General features: G+C 41.9%; 1 protein-coding gene across 1 annotated transcript in view; it reads right to left on the bottom strand.

Moving 5' to 3' along the window:
- exoc4 (exocyst complex component 4) overlaps positions 1 to 23,347 on the bottom strand; it is a 120,736-nt gene that overhangs the window by 29,190 nt on the left and 68,199 nt on the right. The window contains 4 exon segments of the mRNA XM_034218837.1: positions 1,247 to 1,402; positions 2,611 to 2,747; positions 16,250 to 16,366; positions 17,151 to 17,253. Of these exon segments, the coding sequence (XP_034074728.1) occupies positions 1,247 to 1,402; positions 2,611 to 2,747; positions 16,250 to 16,366; positions 17,151 to 17,253 (513 nt within the window).

Here is a 23,347-nt window from a genome sequence, read left to right as displayed (position 1 = left end):
TGTTCTCATAAAGTGTCATAAGACAGTGTGTTTATTTTAAAAGGGTGAAGGTTTTATAATAATCCCATCAGGTAGGAATGAATTGGGGTCATGAACTGTACATTAATGCACAAAAGGTTGAAGTAAATATATAAAACAGGACAGTGAGTAGAGAATTGTGTGGCTCTGGCTAAAAAGGAGAAGCCGCTCTTAGTAAACAGTCGGTGGGAGAGGAAAACAACAGGTGATGGAGCACATTTAGAAGTGGAAGAGTAACAGATGGCAGAGATTTACAGGGTGGAAAAAAACAAAGACATAGAGATCAAAAGCCCCTTTTCACTTTATTTATAAGTTCTGGTGGTTTTGGCAGGATAATTGACTGTAATGACAAGAAAGATGGGGAGAGAGAGCGGGGAAGCTGGATAACTAAATCTTCACATCAGAGTGCTGTAAACACACAGCATGTGGACCGGCCTCCAGAGTCACCAGGATGCCCAAAAGATCAAGATCCTTTGAGCAAAGAATAGGGTTGAAAACACATGGGACAGACGGACATATTATTTCACTCACATATAGGCAATTATATTATGAGGCTTTATTAACGCAGTGGTTTGCCAGTCGTGCAGAAGCTAATCCCCCTTTCATAGTGATGAAAACATCTTAAATCAAACAGCCTTATGGTCTCTTCCTGGCTAACTCTGAGCTCTCATACTGTGTGTATGTGTGTGTGCGTGTGTGTGTTTGTGTTTGTGTTTGAGAGAGAGAAGGAGGGAGTGCACACACAACAGATTGACTTTCTTTGGCCACATAACCAATTTATTTATTTACTTTATTATTCCGCTCCGATGAGCTCCAGTGTTCCCTGAAGAGTGCGCACATTCAAAGGCAATTTCGATAAGACTGCCCCCCGTCCTCCACGCTTTCTGCTCTCCTTATATTTTCTTATTTGGTTCTTCCCCTCGTTTCCGTACTTCCCTCAGATAGAGGGTGTTTAAAAGAGCAATCATGACTTATTTTATGGGTGCATCTCAGTCAACAACAGAGGATCCAATAATATGTGAATAAAGGAGTGAAGGCGGGGGGGTGGGAGGGATTAGTTGCGTGATTGCTCGAGTGTGGTGGTGTATGTCTTGTTTATGTCTGCTACTGTGTGCACTTGTTTGAGTATAGGTTTGTTAATACTGAATTGTAAAGGTGCACTCAGATGGACATTTGGACGTTTATATGAAATAGCACATGTGTTTTCTGTGTGTATTTGTGAGTGTACCGAGTAAAGTCCTCTTCATCCTCTCTCTTCTGTCGCGTCTGTCTGGGTTGGGCCATGTTTGCCCAGTTGGGGAGGGACTGGAGCAGGCGACTGATGTCCTCGTCTTTAGACCAGGACGCACTGATGGTGAGCTTCTCTTCACACTGGACTACAGCCCTGAGGACATAAAGACATGTAGACATGTTAGAAATCACAGCATTTCTCTCCTTTTAGACAACATAATAAGATGCAACAGATTTCTGTGCAAGAATACCTAGATGTATAAATGTTACAGTAAGATGTACATACCTAATCATTCAGCATTTTAGCATTATTCAAATTATACATGGTATTAACTTATAATATATGCAAGGCTAAATTATGAAGATATAATGGTATTTAGGCACTGGGCTTTGCGACAGTGTTGCTAAAAGGGCACAAAACTAATCGTCATACAGACAGATTAAGATCATTAATGGTTAATGGGCTAATATATATATATATATATATATATAGTATTATTACTGGAGTTCTGATTTGGCACTAAGTGAAATCAGGCAGCCTGCCAAACATGTGTTAGCTTTGTGTGCATATGTCTAGGCTGGAGAAAAACTGCTTTATTCTGCAATAATTATCATACTAACACCTTGTACAGGAGACACAAGCACTCTAGGGTTTTTCATCTACACCTCACACACACATCCACACTCAGACTTGTGTGTAAATGTCAATAGGAACACAGCACACACACACATATATAAACAGAAGTACACACATGGACTTTGGCAGCCTCTGCTGGGCTTGTCTTTATCACTGGAGGCCCGGTGAGAGAGGTTGACCTGTGACAGAGTCCAGATGGACGCCCGGCAGTCTGTCAGTCCCTTTCCTGCGTCCCCTGGCCCGCTCATCACCCGCTCTCTTATCCCTCTATATTCTCTAGCCCCCCCTTTACCTGGCCAGGTGTTACACGGTCCCAGGGGAGCACAGATGGATGGCCTTTCACAGCACCAATGTGTGTACCATCGAGTGTGTGTATAACGCAATAGGAAGCAATTCAAAGCTAATTCCTAAATGTAACATTAAATGCCGTTTGTCCTTCATACCAATCTACATTTACATGAATGTATAAAAAACACAGTTATCAAGACTGCAAGCTAACCAAAAAAAAAAATGCAGATTCATTCTTATAAATGTCTTGAATCACAATTCGCAAAGACCCTTAAACTACAGGTTTTTTATGTAATTAAATAATGCTCCTAATTGTTTGTGTTGTTACAGAAAACTGCATAGAATTCAAACAATAAAATAATATTTCAAAGTGCGTGCTATCCCCCAGTAAAAAGCATCCTTCCTATATTAGTTGAGCTAGCTTCTGCTTCCTTTACCTGTACGCTGTGTTGCAGATCTCCTTGTACTCCTTTAGCTTGTCACAGACCATCTCCAGGAACTGGTTGGAGTAGGCACTCAGGTCTTGCATCAGGCTCATTAGATCCTGGATGGACTTCTCCACCACCACTGTGCTCTGGAGGCAGAAACAGGAGGAGAGCATTGGTTGGCTGGTTTCATTTCAACTTTCAAAAGAGAAACACAGACAAAGGAACAGACAGAGAAATAAAAGAGCACTGTAGAGCAGTGGTCGGTCAGATCCAGTCTGCTAAAATAACAGGATGCCTCCAACTCCACTTGTCTATCTGTCACCTGCGGCTGGACTGATGACTGCTGCTGGAGAGCTTGTCAGAAGTTGAGACACCGTATTGTAAGAATGGATGATTCTTTGTGTGTAAGTGAATCAGTGTGAGTGCACCTACGTGTGTATACACTTCTGTGTTGTGTGTGTTCTCAGGCTGAAAGTAAGCGTGTGTGCATTTATCACAGTGCACCCATCACCAGGAGCAACGGCAGGGCTGTGACAGCAGCCATTACAGATTAGCCACTCCTGCGTGACTAATAGCTGGCCCAGGAACAGCAGAGAGGCTTCATATCCCCAGAAACACACCGAGAGCAAACTTTTCAAAACACACACCTCTGAGCAATTCAAGAGCTGTTAAATGAGATTACAACTCAGTAGGTTCCAGTATTCCCGCTCCTAGCACTTAACCAATCCATCCTACATCTCCAATAATAGTGATAACTTGCTATTTGTCTGGTGATAGCCTTGACGCACTGAAATTCGCCATGACTCCAAAAAGCAGTTACAGTGTATGTGTGTGAAGCAGAGCAATGCCACACAAAGATACACAGAGAGGGGGTCTTAATGTGCGGTTTTTATTCAGCGTTCATAGATTTTTAATATTCATCTCACCGCTTTTCCTATGTAAACTTAATATGGAGTTGATTGTTTAGGTGTGAAATGGAAATGGAAATGAATAGCTTTGTCAAACATGAATGAAATGCAAATGATCTGTGGTGGGTGCAAACAGCTGCAGTAGAAGCAGGGTTTAGCAACAGCAGTTAGAAATCCTAGATCAAAACACAAATATATGATGTAGTCTGGTTTTAATAACTATAATATGCCTTAACCTAAGAGAAATACAATTGGAAGGGTCCTGGGCATATGATCTCTGTTATTTCATTTCTGTGTAATTTATTTTTTATAAACTTTCATTATATCCAAGGCCAGTGCCACCATGGATGAAAATAATGTAGATGGCAGTAGTGACTGTAATTGATCATCAACAAATATAGAGTGACCCCTGATGTGATAGAATTATATTAATAGCTCATATTGTGTTTCAGTTTCCCTCTTGCTAATACCACACACACACACACACACACCACACACACACACACACACACACACACACACACACACACACACACACACACACACACACACACACACACACACACACACACACACACACACACCACACACACACACACACACACACACACACACACACACACACCACACACACACACACACACACACACACACACACAACACCACACACACACACACCACACACACACACACACACACACACAACCACACACACACACACTACACACACACACACAACACACACACACACACACACACCACACACACACACACACACACACACACACACACACACACCTGCGGGAGGTAATGATCCATAGCAGTGCCCATGCCCATGGAGCGCTCACCAAGGCCTTGGCTCTGCCAAGGGAGCACCCTTTACTGTCCATGCCTGACCCCCTGTCAGCCTGCAGGGTGGGGAGAGACACACAGACCCTGCAGGGGGGCGAGCTGACTGTTAGTGTTGCACTGGAAGCAGCTACCAGTACTGTAAACCATTACAAAAAGCATGGGAAATTACAGCATTGACATTTCTGTTTCCGTCACTATGGTAATAATGATACAATCCTGTTTTGATCCCTGAAGGGAAATTCAGTTTTTTCACTTTTCTACTTTGCCGAGGTCAGGTTGTAGGGTCAGCACTGCTGAGGCTGAGAGGGATCCAGTGGGTGGCTCAGGGACAATATTCAGCATGACTGACTTTAGAATAAATAGAGTCTATTACCGTGCTACAATTGTATGTACTACTTAAAACGGAAATGATTGGATTATTTAGATCAATCTAACTGGATTGATGTTGTACATAAACAGCAACAATCCTTTTGGGAAAACTGGACTGTAGCAACAGCAATTACGGGTACTAGCAAATAAAAAATAACATTAAGTATTGAATTGACAAAGTAATGGCATAGATGAGAATAGGGCCATATGGAAAACCACTGACTCTTAAATGATGACCTCTTTGACAATAATTCGACAATACTGACTACAGCTGCATATTGGCAGTTGAAATTTGACACATTAAAATATATGAGAATAATTTTATAATAATGGAAACGTTTTTTTTTAAATTGTTGAAAAATGTGTAAGAAATGCAACATTAAAGGTTATAGTATTGTAGAGATCCGTAAAAATAGGGGGAAAAGCAAGATTTAGAAGTCTAAAGATAATAATTCATGCTATTGTCAGAAAGCTCATGTGTTGTCAGAATAATAACAGTGGCCCTTCACTGACTTTGAGGACATGTAGCTCAATAGCAGGCCAAGCCGGTGAATGGAGAAGAGTAAACAATGGACGCCCGATCCATTACTCCTGCTCTAACAAATGCTCTTGCGCTCAGCTCCCTTGTCTAATTCTGCTCATTTAACACAGCCATTTGTCTTAGGCAGCAGAAATCATTAAAAAGTAATCAAGGGACAGATTGAGAAAGGGAGGGCTGAGAGAGAGAGAGAGAGCGTGTGCTGCTACTTCTCCTCTATCTTACTTGACTGTTACAGAGGAGACAACATCCACTTCTCCTTCTATGTCTATCTTACTCTCTCCCTCTCTCTTTTCCATTTTTCAAGCTTAAAGTTCAACATGCTGAGCCATCATGTGAGAAACACCCACATTTATTTTGTAATTCTCCTCCAGAACATTACATTACCCCTGAAACTGAGCTTGGTTGCACTTTGCCTCCACTCTATTACATCATTACTATGTAAAAGCATTGTCATCAAGGAAAATTAGACTCACGTCTTGCAAATGGATCTGAACATTTGCTAGGGTAAACTGCTGTTGTTTAGAGTGGAATGAAGGCCATGGCAGTTTAATGGCAGCAACAAGACAGTCCTAGCACTCAGAGTGGCGCCTCAGCGGAAAAAAGCTGTTAATGCACGGTCATCGCTACAGAAACCACGCTGAGCCGCTGCTAAAAGTAGTTATTTCCTTTGATGGAGTGAGTGTAAAAGCAAAATGCAGGGACATTAATGCAGTAAGACTACAGTGATGTCATTTCTTAACTCATCTGTGATGCTGATATCTGGTACCTGCATGTCAAGTGTCATCTAAAGGTTTAAAGAAAGGTACAAATAGGAAGTGCAATTTTTCACATTATCGAACAAAGTGCATCTTGCGTGAATAGTTGGTTTTTATAAGGTTTTAAGATTTGTTTTTACACTGTGGAAGGGGAGGGGGCACCCGAGGGCCTCAGGTTTGATTCGGAAACGGATCATGGATTTTCCACATTAAAACAGGGGGGGGGGGGTCCCTTCAAGGTAGCCCAGGGTTCAGAGTGTTTAACCCGGTGCTCTCTTTGCCTTTCCCCGACCCCAAACCGCTGAATCGTGTAATGCCTACGCCATGCCATTCACATGACTGACCGAGGGTTGCCAAAATAATACGTACTCAGCAGCGCATATACACAACTGCACACCCACGTAAACACAAGCAAAGATAACCTCTGTTCCCGCCCCCCCCCCCCCCATTTTCACACACACAGGCTGTCCCTCTCCTGGGTAAAGGGGGAGCAGAGCATGAGGGGGACATTGTCTTGACAGATCATTCATCAACGTCAGAGTCGAGAAAACCCAGACTCCTAACACTCCCCTGACGCACGCCGGATGGCGCTGATGCTTGTGCCAGCTCAACCACGACACGTGCTTCTTTGTATGTGTGTGTGAGCATGGGTTTGTTTTTAAGTTTGTTTAAGCTCTGACAACTAGGCAGTGTGTATAATGTCATCCAAAAACACAAGGCAAATCCTCATTGGATTTATCATCAGTTAGCTGATGTTCAAAAAATCTTGCAAAACTCCAGCACTTTGTTGTTTGTATTTTATTTACAACTTTCAAGTTTGGACTTTTCCATAATCGAATTGTATGATTGATAGATACAGTGGGGCAACAAAGTATTTAGTCAGCCACCAATTGTGCAAGTTCTCCCACTTAAAAAGATGAGATAGGCCTGTAATTTTCATCCTAGGTACACTTCAACTATGAGAGACAGAATGGGGGGAAAGAATCCAGGAAATCACATTGTAGGATTTTTAATGAATTAATTGGTAAATTCCTCGGTAAAATAAGTATTTGGTCACCTACAAACAAACAAGATTTCTGGCTCTCACAGACCTGTAACTTCTTCTTTAAGAGCCTCCTCTGTCCTCCACTCGTTAACTGTATTAATGGCACCTCTTTGAACTCGTTATCAGTATAAAAGACACCTGTCCACAACCTCAAACAGTCACACTCCAAACTCCACTATGGCCAAGACCAAAGAGCTGTCAAAGGACACCAGAAACAAAATTGTAGATCTGCACCAGGCTGGGAAGACTGAATCTGCAATAGGGAAGCAGCTTGGTGTGAAGAAATCAACTGTGGGAGCAATTATCAGAAAATGGAAGACATACAAGACCACTGATAATCTCCCTCGATCTGGGGCTCCACGCAAGATCTCACCCCGTGGGGTCAAAATGATCACAAGAACGGTAAGCCAAAATCCCAGACGGGGGGACCTAGTCAATGACCTGCAGAGAGCTGGGACCAAAGTAACAAAGGCTACCATCAGTAACACACCACCCACCCGCCAGGGACTCAAATCCTGCAGTGCCAGACGTGTCCCCCTGCTTAAGCCAGTACATGTCCAGGCCCGTCTGAAGTTTGCTAGAGAGCATTTAGATGATCCAGAAGAGGATTGGGAGAATGTCATATGGTCAGATGAAACCAAAATAGAACTTTTTGGTAAAAACTCAACTAGACGTGTTTGGAGGAGAAAGAATGCTGAGTTGCATCCAAAGAACACCTACTGTGAAACATGGGGGTGGAAACATCATGCTTTGGGGCTGTTTTTCTGCAAAGGAACCAAGACGACTGATCCGTGTAAAGGAAAGAATGAATGGGGCCATGTATCGTGAGATTTTGAGTGACAACCTCCTTCCATCAGCAAGGGCATTGAAGATAAAACGTGGCTGGGTCTTTCAGCATGACAATGATCCCAAACACACCGCCCGGGCAACGAAGGAGTGGCTTCGTAAGAAGCATTTCAAGGTCCTGGAGTGGCCTAGACAGTCTCCAGATCTCAACCCCATAGAAAATCTTTGGAAGGAGTTGAAAGTCCGTGTTGCCCAGCAACAGCCCCAAAACATCACTGCTCAGGAGGAGATCTGCATGGAGGAATGGGCCAAAATACCAGCAACAGTGTGTGAAAACCTTGTGAAGACTTACAGAAAACGTTTGACCTCTGTCATTGCCAACAAAGGGTATATAACAAAGTATTGAGATGAACTTTTGTTATTGACCAAATACTTATTTTCCACCATAATTTGCAAATAAATTCTTTAAAAATCAGACAGTGTTTTTCTGGATTTTTTTTCTCATTCTGTCTCTCATAGTTGAGGTATACCTAGGATGAAAATTACAGGCCTCTCTCATCTTTTTAAGTGGGAGAACTTGCACAATTGGTGGCTGACTAAATACTTTTTTGCCCCACTGTATGTACACTTAAAAGATGACTTGAAATGTATTTGTAGGAAGATTGACTTACTATGTCCACACACACTTCACTGTTCTTCCCGCAGTGTATAAGAGAGAGAGTCACCAATCCAACAAATACAAGTTGTGGTCCCTTTTAATGTGCATAATGAATGTATTGGCTATATACTTCTAACCTGCATGTGTATTTGCATAGCAACTCCATCATATTCATCTTTTTGGTGTAACATCTGAAAAATGCTGCTTGAATACTAGATGTCGCTGTAACTACCTATCATTAAATCATCTATTTTGGACAAAAATCATGATAGTGGATAAAGGCGCTTTCACACCAAGTACTTTTCCCAGGAATAGTTCCCAGAACTTTTATTTCCCCGGAACTATCTAGTAAATCGCGTTCACACCGGATAAGTCCCTGAGGGAGCATTACGCAAATGAAAGCCGCTGACGTCACTTATTCTTCTTCTGCTTTGGGTTTACTCTCTAGCAGGGACTAAAAAGGGGTGGAAAGGTTCCCGAAAAAAAAGATATTTTTGGTGTGAACAGCAACATCCAAGGAACTATCGGAACTATTTATGGGAAAAGTACTCCGGTGTGAAAGCGCCTATTGATTTCTGACTTTGAGTTATTTTTTAAAGACATTGCTTCTGGATGGACAAAATGGAGTAGCTATAAGAACAGATCTTCTCTTTAACAGCCGCCATCATCACATCAAATGCAAAAGCTTAATGCAGAGTTTGTGAGTGCTCTAATTGAGAGATGAGGAGCAATATCACACTTGGCTGATTACAGATGGGATTCCACATCACACACCCTATTCACACCCACACAAACACACAAATGAAGGGGGACATGTTGAGCTCCTGCATATGCTAATCCAAGGAATCAACCTAGAGATCTGTTCCCATATAGTAACCCAAAAGTCAATTTTACTAATCACTATGTGATCCTCTTGGTGCAGTAAGCATTGCCTTCTGGTGGATATAACAAGATTGTCCTTGGTTTTTTAAATATTTGTTTTTCATTTATTATCAATTATTCTGAATTATTAATGACAAGAACTGAGTAAGGGCCATCACTGGTTTGTGTGAGAGTGAAAGAGGTATTATAATGCAGTTTAATGCGTTCTGTGCGGGGGGTATGTTCCTCTCTGTGCCCCATTAGGCCCATACGGGAGCCATTGTTTTGGCTCCCATGCACAGACACAGACACATGTTTACTGACACGCTACAATATGTAAAGCCAAAGCATCACAAAGACTGTCATTTGCAAATTCAGAGCATTAACTTGCTTCTCAATATTCAAGCTGTAACTTTTATCAGGCGCCCACAGCCAAAACCATCCTTCTTTCAAACACAAAGGGCATGTTTGTGGTAGAGCTGACATTTCAACTTCTCTCTCTCTCTCTCTCACTCACTCACTCACTCCAAAGGCAAAGATTATGTCTTGTTACAGAGGCTCTGTCAAGGGGGGGGGGGGGGCACTGCATAGTGTGAACCTGTACTACCTTAGGCTGCAGAAGGTGAGCCTGTTTTCTTCAGGGTTTTAAACATCCTAAATATATATATTATTAAAATATATAAACAGCATAAAGAAAGCACAGCTGTGATACATTTCTGAGTAAGGAACATTTCCATGGCAGAGGCAGGTTGGGGGGCCCAGGGCAGCAGGGCGCGAGCCTCAGGAGTGAAGAGTGTGTTTGGTGTGAGATAACCGGGCGAAGGTGGGTGGCGGGGATTGTTACACCTTGAGCGGTGAGAAAGGAGGCAGAACAGGGGAAAAAAGGTCTTGAGGTGAGATAGACTCAAAACACATCCTGGAATTTATCAGGACTTTAGTCCACTTAGAAAAGGGAAAAGTAACTTCTTCAACATTATTGTACCAAAGCAAAAAAAGCCATACCATAGTATTAATTGTAAATGTACTATATATTAAAAAGAATAAACCACTAATCTAAATCTACTGGTAAATGAAAAGAGATTTATAAATTACTCAAATATAAAATGTTCTTATTAAATCACTAAGAAAGGGCAGTCAAACTGGTTTCTAGCACTAGATGACATAAATATCAACAACAAAATATTGAAGAGTTTTAAATTCTTAATAACCAAATCAACATTTTAAGATAGTATTTCCCACCTGTGGAAAGAAGTTACAGTGTTGTGTGCAGTCCATGGGGCACTGTTACTACAGTACAGTACAATGTTGCCTTTTGAAAACCAGGAATGCTCAGCCAACCGTCTAGTTTGGATCTAATCATAATACCAACAATGATCTACATGTAAATAAAAATGGATATAAGAGCTTAGGGATTGGTGAGAGGAAGCAATATAAAGTCAAGAAACTCATCGGTTCAAACCTCTTCCTGACTTTATAAGATCATGAGCGGCTGATTTGACAAGTTTGAGATACTGCACATCCTCACAGTTCAAGTAAGGCCAGGATGAGAATCAACCAATCCCAGGAACCACAAATGTAGGAGACAAGTTGCAACTACTTGTGCAGTTAAAAACGACATTGCCTTAGTGGTGAGGTTTGTCTCCCTCGATAGTAGAGGAAAAGAAGATTGGAAGGACTTATTCCAAGTGCAGCCAAAAATTGCTGCGAGTAGAAGTGCTACTCTCTGATTGAGGTGCCTTACTCTGGATCCATTCAATGACAGAAAATGTAGTGAGAAAACTGGACTAAATGGAGAAAACTGGACTAAATGGAACGGCAATGCAATTATTTATGCTAACAGTGAAAGGCCTATTCTTGAAGAATTAAAAACAGGTGTAGTGCAGCTTCTCTTAGATTTTATTTGTACTGATAACAAGGAAATGGCTTTTGGAATTGTTTGTGTTGTGTGCCTATCTGTGGGGGAAGTGCATGTGTGTATACAGACCCTAATATCCTCCTTCCTCCTACTCCACTGTGTCCCAATCAAAGGGCACGGCTGATGTGGCTAACAGGTGTATTGTGTTGTGATTGCTGTGTCTGTTGATGGGGCAAGGTCTCCTTAATAAAGAACCACCCCACACACACACATGCACTAATCTGCACCGGGTTTGTGATGGTGGGTTGTTTGTGTGTGGCAGCAGGGAGCCAATCAACAGGGTGCGATCAGCCCCCGCAAAATAAACATTACCTACACACATCATCACGAATAAAAAGGTCAGTGTCATTACAGTTTCTGGAGCCCGATGTGCGAGTGTGGCATGCACAAGTAACATGTGTCTGTGTGTGTATGCCTGTTTCCATCCTCCTCTCTTACAGCTACATGTGAATGTACCATTATAAGGTCAACTCATTAGCGAGCCATCGGCAGCTGAACGTATCTGCAATACAGTGACGGTCCGGCAGCTGAAAGAGTGAATGAAATCAGTCTTTATGTGGCTCCAGGACGAGTTGTGTCTGACCACAAAACAGGCAAATACATGCACGTATGAATAATTAATGGGCATTTACTTCACACACACACGCAGATACAAAATGACTAGTTAGCGGCTATTGTTTGGAGACACCAGGGAAGAAGCTGAATGACACTTAGCTGGAAAGAGAGGACCGATGTGATATGTAATTATGGTTCTGGTGTGGTCTTGGCTGATGAAGTAAACAAGCAGAACACAAACAACTCATCCGCACTCATGGACTCCCTCACATGCACAGCGCACGTACGAGTGGGTTTCGCAGCTGTCCTCCGGACAGAGAGATGTGCTCGCCAATTGGTTGTTCTGGGTAGGTTTGTCTCATTGCGCTTGTGTGTATGCTTGTATGTTAGCGTGTCACAAAGTGAGCGTGTAAAAGGGACATAGGGGGGTTTCTACCAAGATTAATGGAGCCATCTCCAGAGCTATCCAGCAGAGTGACCATACCTTCCATATCCTACTTTCTTCCTCTATTATATTCCCCATCTCTCTCTTTCTCTCCCCCTCTTTCGTTTCCCTCGATATCAACTCTAATTAAATGAATCATCAGTGGCAACAACGGAGCTGGACAGATAGCAACGCACTGCAGCGTATATACCTTCATGGGTTACTCTACATTTGGAGTCCAGCACATGAGAAAAAAGGAAAGGAAAGAAAGAATATAATGGGAATAAACACAGTCACAATAGATGAAAGGTAGAGAGCGACAAAGACATCAAGCAAACAAGAAAAAAAAAGCTAGATATCAAATTAGCAAAAAAACAGAAAGAAATATAAAGAAGAGACGGTTTCATGGCTTGGTTGCCTTTGTTTTCCTTTAACGCCGCTGCCCCTTAAGAGACTTATCAGCCCAGGCTTCGCTATCACACAGACACATGAATGGACGTTAACCTTTCCCTCTGAACTGTATACTGTCCCAGTCAGCCCTTATCTCATGCTCCTAGTGGACAATATATGGCTCAGACTCGTAATCATATCATTATTATGTAATATATGTACATGATACATAAATGCAGTATTCAACACTGCTGGTCTATAGTGATAGGCAAATGATTGCCCCTATTGATATGACTTATTAACTTTAGCCCAGATTGCATGTGTATTATAGCCTGTTTTAAGCAAACCTGAGGCGTGATATTCACCCTTGACTCCTGCAAGTGCTTCCACAAAGACACGATTGCTACTGGGGGGAGCTTTTATCCAAAGCGACTTACATACTCAATACTGTGGGCAATCCCCGCAGGAGCAATTTGGGGTGAAATGTCTCAGGGACACAACGACATGCTGACTACAGTGGGGTTTGAACCTGTGCTCCCACTGCGCCACAGCCTCCCTTAATATGAAATTAATGTAGATATATGTACGTAAAAGAAGTGATAGCCTACTGAGTGTGTATCCGTACATCTTAAAAATGTGCCATAACATATCTGTAAAAACTCCTCAACTCTTTTCCAGAAACATAAACACCACACATGCTAACGGCTAATGTCTTCCTCCAAATGGAACTGCTGCAGACTCCAATGTGTGCTTCAGTGGTCGCAGAGAGCAGATGCGGTCCATAAAATGTGCTCCCCTATGGGTTTCCGTATGTGTCTCCAGCCAAGGTGTATGAGAAGTGTGTTTAATGTGGTGTAGCAATATTGAGCTTTCTCCCTCTCTGGCTCTGATGCCAGCGGTGTGTGTCTCCCTCTGATAACACCTGGCACAGAAAGCGTCATGGCACTTAAAGGAGCACATACAGTGGATGTGTGAACGTGAAAATGCTCACACTCCTGCACATATATGTGGACGCACACACAACCACATCTGCTTCATTACTGGAAACTCTAGCAACCATTATATGCTGTCACTATAATCTTTAATTAACCATTGCAGTCGTAGAGTTGGTAGACTTACCACCTGGCCAGTTAGAAGCTTGTGACAGAGAGTGCTTTGTGTTAAAAGCACCTACTTTAGTTCATACTTTCAGGATAAAAAGGAGTTAAACACCTTTATGAAATGCTCTCGTGACAATAAATGAATATAAACCTCACACTGTGGAAGAGAGCAGTCTGCCATAAGAGTGACACTTCAGATGAAGGCCATGAAAGAAAACAGTAAGATAGCTTTTAAATTGGAGACCAGGAACACAACAACACACAGGTAGCAAAATAGTCTCACACAGATGCAAATGCACACATGAAAAATTGCTGAGCACACACATAAAATGCCATCCTGACCCTGGAATGTGAATGGCAGGAGAAGAAGAGCACAAGGCTCTTTTATTTAGCCCAATTAAAAAGGCAAAAAGCCCAAACAAAAGGAGGTTTTATTGCACTCCCCACTATCAGCAGAAAGGCTCATTAGCCACAGCAGCATAATTAGCAAGATGCTGCATCGCTCGTTTAGGAGGGGCCCGAGCCGTAAAACAAACCCTGCTGAACTCCAAATGCCTACGGTCTCTCTCTCTGTAATGATCTGCCACCGCTGTTCCCTCCTGTGAGGGAACCAGGCACACAGACAGGAAGGCTTTGACAGAAACAAACACACGCAAAACACCAACACACACACACACTGGCAAACCTATATCCAAGGTCTGCTACAAAAAACCCCCACAGCACAGACAAACTACCTCTCTGGGACACACATCAAACACATACATAACAACAAATATGTGTGCATGAAAAACATTTTTACGATATTGTAGACAAAGAGACCCCAGTGGAAACCCAGGATATCTGACAGCTAAGACATTGAACATGCTTGCCAACTGTCTGGATCTTGACATTGGCACTGCTGTAATCTTCAACCTGCCATGATTCTGCGGTGAATAAGAAAGGTGGCAAAATAAGCAAGATGGGCCTGTGGTTAAATTCTGGGGCTGTCAATGCGGCAGTCAGTATTCTTAAATGTTTTTGGTGAGTTTGGAATTTAATGGCTTAGTTTAACTATTTTTATTTGAACAGTTTATTTGGAGAAATCTTTTAAATGTAATTATTCGAAGCACAAATTATATTTAATTCCCTTTCTGTTGTTTTAGTGTTGCAGAAAATCTCAGAAGTGGGTATCTCTAAACATTTGCAGACACAACCAAACTGCTTTTGTAAAATACCAGTAGAAGTAGGTGGGAAATATGTTTTTATGATATTTATGAATTGGACTAAACTGAATTATGTGGGACAAATGATTTTGTGGCCGAGCATTACTTATACTTTGTGGGGACCTAAATCTGTTTACATAGTCACGTGTGGGGACTCGCCCCCCTTATGGGGACCAAAATGGCGGTCCCCATGAGGGGAATCATTAATTTTAGGGTGAAGACTTGTTTAGGTTAGGGTTAGGGTTAGGCATGTGTTGGTTATGGTTAAGGTTAGGATAAGTCTCCAGGAAATGCATGTAAGTCAATGTCTGAAGTGATGTATACATGGTATGTGTATGTGTGTATGTGTATGTGATGTGATGTGTATGTGTGTGTGTGTGTGTGTGTGTGTGTGTGTGTGTGTGTGTGTGTGGTGTGTGTGTGTGTGTGTGTCTGTGAGTGTCATGAGTGAATTTTAACACAACACTCTCTATCCTGGGTAGGTCAGCTATCCTAATCACATACTTGCTTTCTGAAGAAAATCATTCTTGGAAACCGAAAATGGTAGATCAAGTGTCTGTGCCACATGCTTGTGTGTGTGAGTGTGTGTGTTTAATGTGTGTGTGTGTGTGTGTGTGTGTGTGTGTGTGTGTGTGTGTGTGTGTGTGTGTGTGTGGTGTTGTGTGTGTGTGTATATATGAAGTCATCGAGCCACCTGGTAGAAACAACTTCAAACTCGAGGATCAAGCATCTATTTCAGCCGCAATTATGATCTGTGAGATAGATGGCAGGGTGGGAACAATGATCTGAGAGTGAAACAGAGAGTGGAAGTGTGTGTGTGTGTGTATGTGTATGTGTATGTGTATGTGTATGTGTAATGTGTATGTGTATGTGTATGTGTATGTGTGTGTGTGGTGTGTGTGTGTGTGTGTGTGTGTGTGTGTGTGTGTGTGTGAGTGTGAGTGTGAGTGTGAGTGTGAGTGTGGCTGCCTGCCCCTGATCCGTTTGAGATCACAGAGAACTGCAAGGTGTGCGTATTCAGGAGAGCCCTACTCCATTGAACAGGGGTATAAAGGGGAAACGGTGCCAAACACACAGGGCGGTGTGTTTTTTTTAAGCCTCTCTAACTGCTCACACAAGGATATGCTACACTGCTACACACCTACTGTACAGTGTGATTGGCATGTGTGTGAACCTGTGTCACAAAAAGTCAAAGGCCATTCAGTAAAGATATTTATTGTATTTGTTTTTGCCCCCAACTTGTGTATATACTTGTTGGTGAGAATGTATATGCTGGATGTTGCTCACCTGCAGCAGGGGTCTTTGGACGCCTAGGACCTTCATGGTATCAGCGCTGGCGAGGATCTTCAGGGGGTCAGCTGCCTTGCTCACTGACTCAATTTCCTTGTTGATCTCTGTCCGCACCTAATGGGTCAGTTACACACATTTACTACTTACTCACTTATTATATGGCTCATGTTAATTGGAATGAAAATGCAACTTTTTTCTTCTATAGCAATCAGCGATTTTCTTTTCTTTGTTTAGTTTAGAATTGACTTTATAGAAGGTGAAGATGATTGTCCCATCCTTGTAAACAAAGACACTGTATATCAAAGCTGTTTCTAATATTTAATGCAAAGCATTGCTCAGCTCCAGATGGCCGTCTGGACAAGAATATAAAGAGATTGTTTGCAAAAGCAGATAAAAGCTATTCTAAACTAAATTAAAAGTAAATAAACTTACAAAAGTTTGATTGATTTTTGCACAATAAAGCTATGTGATTATGAAATCTTTTTTGTGTGCAAATGAACCCTGCACATTGTTTACAACACTTTATGTTTGAAATGTCTTTATAAAGCATTATAGTGAATCAACCATAAGTTTACATTTATTTGACTAAAGTACATTTCAATTGTTATACAAACAATTGCAGAAATAATTGTTTTGTATCTGTATACCAGCTCACAGGAAGTACTTTTTTCTAGGTATAATCTAGATGATGACCATGTAGAATCAAAAGCTTGGGAAATAAAATGTAGATGGGTAAAAACAGGTACTCTATTGAAGGTCAAATTGAGAGGGTAAGGGAGTACGATGGACCCCAGCACTATGCCATCTGCAATCTAGCAGACATTTTTTTTCTTGAAAAGCTCCTGTGTTCTCTCTTTCAGACAGCGTGCACAAGGCACCAATTTGTCATTCCACTAACCTGGTTGAGGAAGAGATCATTGATGTAGTAAGTGAGGAAGGCTCGGAGCTGGCACTGCTTGGCCTGGCCTGGCCCCATGTTCATCTCTATCTCCTGAATGAACCTGAACAGTGAAAACAAGCAAACATTTAGGACGCCTGAGTACAGAACAACATCATAACACCACCTGTGAGCAGATATTCATTCTCATCCCAAATGTTATCACAGGAGCAATGAGAACCAGGTGTGTGAACAGCAACACGGTAACCTTGCATCAACGGGTCTAACAGCAACTGGAAGGGTAAGATCTGCCGCAGGAAATCATTTTGTAAAACTTGGTACGACTCTCAAGGTGCCTTTGAGCAGGCTAGGTAACGTAAAAGTGCTCCAGTGGACTTGCTCGGTGCCGTTAGCGCAAGACTTCAGTATTACTCAGATGTGAGTGTGTGTAACTGTAGTGACAGTGTACAGATTCTCTCTAAAGGATGTGGAAAAGTAAACTCTATGGTTAAATAACAAGTACCAAGCTATTTATTGCGTTAATTATATAAAACGATCAGAGATTCAGTCAACTGCTCTCTGAATTTGCAGTGAAAGTCTGTGTCTGGTTGGTCAGATGGGGTCAGACAGTAATGTATGGGATGGTGGAGGCACATACACACCTCGTTTGTCAGAGAATCATTGGTCACTAGCCTCGCCTCACATTCACCACAGGGCAAACCATGCAAGAGCGGGTGCCTTTTCAAGCGCTCAGTACATATAAATGCACAAATAAATCAAACTCCTCACAAAGAATGATTTTGACCTACAATACCTGTAATACATGTGACCTAACGTATAGAAGAGAGAGAGGAAGACCGTACAAAGAAAAGAAAAACGGTGGGACAGAAACATAACACAATAGTAAAGCTACAAAGATGACTCTAGATGGTCATATAGTTAGATAAAGCCATTTGTAAAATCAGGAGAAAGACTCCATTGGTTGAGGGCTAATGTGATGTCAGAACCATGAGTCTGAGACATTGCAGACAACCAGGGACACAGTCTATGCAGAACTATACGTCAGTGGAGGAGGATGATTGATTAGTACACACATATGCATGAATACATTGAACACATAAAAACACATGCAGACAAACGCACAATGAGCACAAGTTGCAAGATCACACTACTCAGCATCCGTACCCAATTAGTCCAGCAAGAGCTGAGGCAGGACTGTGTGTGTGTGGTGTGTGTGTGTGTGTGTGTGTGTGTGTGTGTGTGTGGGTGTGTGGTGTGTTGTGTGTGTGTGTGTGTGTGTGTGTTGTGTGTTGTGGTGTGTGTGTGTGTGTGTGTGTGTGTGTCAGGGGAGAGCAAGAGGGAGACGGAGTGAGCGAGAAACGTAACCCTATTCTAAATCCTTCATTGATTCCCACAGAAAGTCTACCACAACAGAAAGTTAAGTAGAAGAAACTCTTCTGTGGCCTCATTAAAACCGTCAGGCTTGCAAAAACAATTTGGGCCAGATATACAGCATGCCCATATAAATATGTAGCAAACTTAAATGCTCCTCCTTCACAAAAACAACAAATACAATTTCTCCTGACAACTTCCTTACCAAAAAATGGATCTTTGGACAAACGCTGCCAGTTTAACCGTGCATCCTGTTGTTCCGAGATCCATCTCTTGCTGTCATTATTGTCATTGTTTCAATACAAGTGTCAAGATGATGGATCTTTAAGTTGGCGTTTGAGCACAGATGGATTTTTGTAGGCAGGGGTGATACCGTGTGAGTAATGTAGCAGGGACAAGGCAGTAAAACGCCTTTGTCTATCCAGACGGCCATCTGGAGCCGTGCCGCAGGCCCTTTACGGGGATACCGAGCCCACGGGTGTTTAGCCAAGGTAACATGGCTAAAAGCAAACCCAAAGAGCGCACGCCAGTACATTTACATTTTAGGAGAGTACGTTTAGTGAGCAAGACAACAGGCATTAAAACAGAATGTTTTGTGAGAGGATTCAGAGAAACCGAAATATAGAGTTAAAATGCAAATGTGTAAGTAACACGGGGCGAAGCACAGCAGCGCTAAAAGATTTCCAAATGGATCCTGAATGACCATTTCTCCCAGTTCATTATCATTACAACCACATGTCCCAAATGTCTACTTCGCTGATAGTGACACACTGCAAAAAGACTAACAGCTTCTGGTAAAGATGATGCCGGTGATAACAAATGACACCAAGTTAAAACACACTCATAGACCCATTCAAAAGCCATCAACTTGACTCCAAAGGCTGAACAAGGCCATTTAAAGAATCTTCAAATCTCCAATGCAAAAACATGGTGAGACAGTTTGAACTCACCAGGAATGCCTCATTTGATCTTGGTAGGCGTCAACTATGATTGATTTTACATTGGTCTAAATTGATGTTTATATCCAGTTTTTAAGAGCTACTGCACAAATACTGTTCTGGCTGCAGTTCCCTCTAGATTAGTGATGGAAAAAGTCACTTTTGTAAAAACAAGCCTGAGGTCTCTCAACATAAAATAGTCAAAAAGCACATTCCAGAAATGCTTTAAAGATACACTTTTCTATATAGACAGGTAACATCCCTCAAGGTTTGTTATTGTCACTGAAATATGTGTGCTTGTAAAGGCTTTACTCACTTCACAGGCGTACAATTCTACATTAAAGCCAATGTAATGGTAGTCAAGTCCACACATGGCCTTCAGTCAAAAATTAAAGAGATGTTTTAAACTCTTTCACAACCACACAAATGTGGTTATGTTGTCCACTTCAGCTTGTATAATTGAACCCGATTAACAATGTCAGTGTCATTGTCAGGTGATAACAAAACACACCAGTCAACCATATGGCAGCAGTATGCAGCAGAGGTGTCGGCCAAGTCGCAAAGGAGATGTGGTGGAAGCACTGCGGAGACACAGCAGCAACTACACAGTGTGAAATCTTTATAACCTTAAATAATCTGCTTAGCGATCATGACTCGCACACCATTTCCAACTGGCCTGAATATACAATGGAACACATTTACACACAGTCTGGCAGCAAATGTTGAGATTGTAGGCGTAATATGCATGAGGGGAAATGGATATGATAATTTGAAGCACAATAAGCCCAAGCCTGAGTGTGCGGTGATAATATTTGGTTTTTTCCTGTTTAGTCTTTTGTGATAAAAAAAAAGTATTGGTAGGGTTTGAATAATTGGTCTGATGACAGCAAACACTTTAGGCTTTTGTAATTGGACTTTTTTAGCTGTTTTCTTATTTTTATGGACCAAATGATTCATTCTTTGATCAATTAATAGGCACATGAATATATATATATAATAATGAAATAATCCCTCGTTAACACACTTTAAATCCTTAAAATGTAGGTGTTCCACCACTGGTTACCAGTTTGAATATTTTTTGTCTTGAAAATATCCTCACAAAATGACAGATTCCTTAAATTGTTAGTTAAGCATGGAGTGATTTAATGTGGCTAGATTTGAGGAATTCACCTCAATATACTGTATATGCATTTCTTGACCATGAATCAATTTGTCCATCTAGAAGACAACAGATTGGCTTTAAGCTGTGTTTTATATGTCCATCCCCTCTCTATACTGTAGGTTTCACAGGTGCCAAGAACTCATCACACAGACTCAAAAAGACACACTAGCAAAATATATACCCACCAAATGTATATTTAAATTCAGAGTGAGTTTGCCTTAGTCTCCCTGTACTCCCCTCAGGGTACACCACCAGCACCAGTCACACAGTGCCTTAACAGCAACTGTCAATGATTGCACTTGACAGCATGTAATTATCTGTCATTAGGAAACAGATGTCAGAGCCTAGGGTCTAAAGCTGGGTAATTGTAGATTCCACATGTATGTATGTGAAGATATAACATTCCTGAATGGCACAATGTATTTATTCTCACAGGGATTTGGCTAATGAGTGAACCCACGGCTCCCTGATTATTCAGAGATAGCAAAGATTTGTTTTACGATACCCAAAACAAATGAGAACAGACAGGGACAAAGATGTTTTATAGCAGCAGCTCTGAATTCGTTCCCCACTGGAAACTAAACCTGAGGTAACAAATGCTTCTTTAAATGGAAAGGGTTGGAATCCTATCATCCATCTCTATCTGCAGCAGCGGTGTAATGATGCTGAAAGAGAAATGGGATAAAGACAAAGATTTAAGAAAGACAGCGGAATAAGAGTGTGCTACGATCGATTAGAGACTCAGCATTTTTAAATCTCCTAGAATTCCCCCAGGCACGGAGCTATCAGCTATGGTGAATTCTGATTCCTCTGCCCACAGAGAAAGGCTTGTTCTGTAAAGACCTGTCACACACCAAGGACAGGACACACTAAACCCTGCCAACGGAGAGAGCAGGAGGAAGAGTGAGCACAGGCATGCGTGTGCGTACCTGTGTCCGCGGCACATACTAAATCAGTCCGTCTTTGTCACGCTTACACACACAGACATTCATGGACTGACATCAAAATGTACAGCCGCACGTCAATACATCAATACGCCACATGCAGTGACACTTGAAAGCACTTATCTAAATGCAATTCTTCTTACCCGCGGCACTACCCCGACACTTCAGGAAGATTTCAAAGACATTAAAGGATTTTAATGGATGGGGACACTTAATGGGTTTTACAGCACAACCAACATTAGCTTTCATTCGTACGGATCAGGCTACAACGGCAGCTTTTAATTATTACCCAACTGCAAATTCAATATTGATTCTCCTAGAATATTACACACTCCAACCGACCTACTCAAAAGCAAACAGTTATTGCACCACACGAAAGAAGAAGAAAAGATCGATTGATGAGGAAAAACCAATCATTTGTTTGGATGCAGGATTTATCCAGATCATATTTTAATCCTGGAGATGTATTGCTTATGAAAATATTTATATATGTTTTAAGTTAAATATTGCATGTTCTCTGACATTTACCATCACCACCACTGGATGGCAGTGTGTCAGCTTTCTCAGGCTGCATGGCCAGTTGACAGAAGTCTTTTTTTTATTTCATTTTATCACGAATGGTTTTGAGGAATAATTAAGATTACAGTTGGTGTGCCCTATCTGAAGCCTGTACAGGATTTGCTGTATGGGGTGTGTGTGAGTGAGTAAGAAAAAGAACAACAGGTAAAAAGAGATAGGAGACTACATTGTTTTTTTAAATGTGAAAATACTGTGATTAAGTGTACCAGCATGTGTTTTCATCAGTGCCTGGTAAAATGCATATGGTCTTCCCACACACCGCCCACGCCTCTGCCAGACTCCCTGCTGTTCACATCCCGCTCTCGCCCCTGAATCTGCCTCACATACGCTGAAGGCTTTCCGTGTGTTTGCACATGTGTGTGAGAGTGTTTATGTGTGGCAGGAGTTGGGGGGGGCATAATCGCGAGTTTGTTTAAGAGAGAACAAAAGAGAGAAAGAGAGGAGTGCCATGGGAAGGTGTAAAGCTGCATTATGTAAATGATGCGAATATGTGTGTGCGTGTGCGTGTGCGTGTGTACATGCTTACGGCAGCAGGCATAAATAGGCTTCATAATCAGGACGTTTCCTAGGGAGAGTGGGGCTAATAATGGGATATAAGTACAGGTCTATCCTCCTGTTACACTACATAGTCGACAGTGGAAGACATAGAGACTTTAACTTGACCACTAAGCACGCTTACGGCTAAATTAGAAGAAGGGAGGAAGAAGTATCCCTTTAACAATCCTCTAGGGAAAACCTGTGACCCATACATTGGTCCTAAAGCTTTATCGAGATGATCCGTCTTGAAAATGAAATATAAGAAAACTATTTCTAAAATAATTGGTGAACTAATTCTTGGAATTTCCAAGAGCAAATAAAAACCATGTCCCTACAGACTGAGCTCCTGCGGCCCCATTGAGCTACTGCCGCAATACGGATTCTGTATGTATTAGGAGCATTGGTATAAGGAACAGTGGGCAGCCATTATTTATGGTGCCCGGGGAGCAGTATAGGGACGGTGCCTTGCTCAGTGGCACCTCAGGGAACCGGTGATCTTCGAGTTCCCAAGCCAAGTCTCTACACATACTGAGCCACCATTGTTACCAGAAACCGATAACCGGTGCAAACTGAACGGAAGCTGATTATCTTTCATGGTCCAGCATATTTTTGTGCAGGCTCACTGTCACAATAAATGTCATGGCTTACCATCCTCATTTTGTCAAA

Source organism: Gymnodraco acuticeps, unplaced genomic scaffold, assembly GCF_902827175.1.
Source record: "Gymnodraco acuticeps unplaced genomic scaffold, fGymAcu1.1, whole genome shotgun sequence".
Classification (NCBI taxonomy): domain Eukaryota; kingdom Metazoa; phylum Chordata; class Actinopteri; order Perciformes; family Bathydraconidae; genus Gymnodraco; species Gymnodraco acuticeps.
The sequence above is the reverse complement of the archived record's forward strand: the minus strand, read 5'-3'. Positions and strand labels throughout refer to the sequence as shown.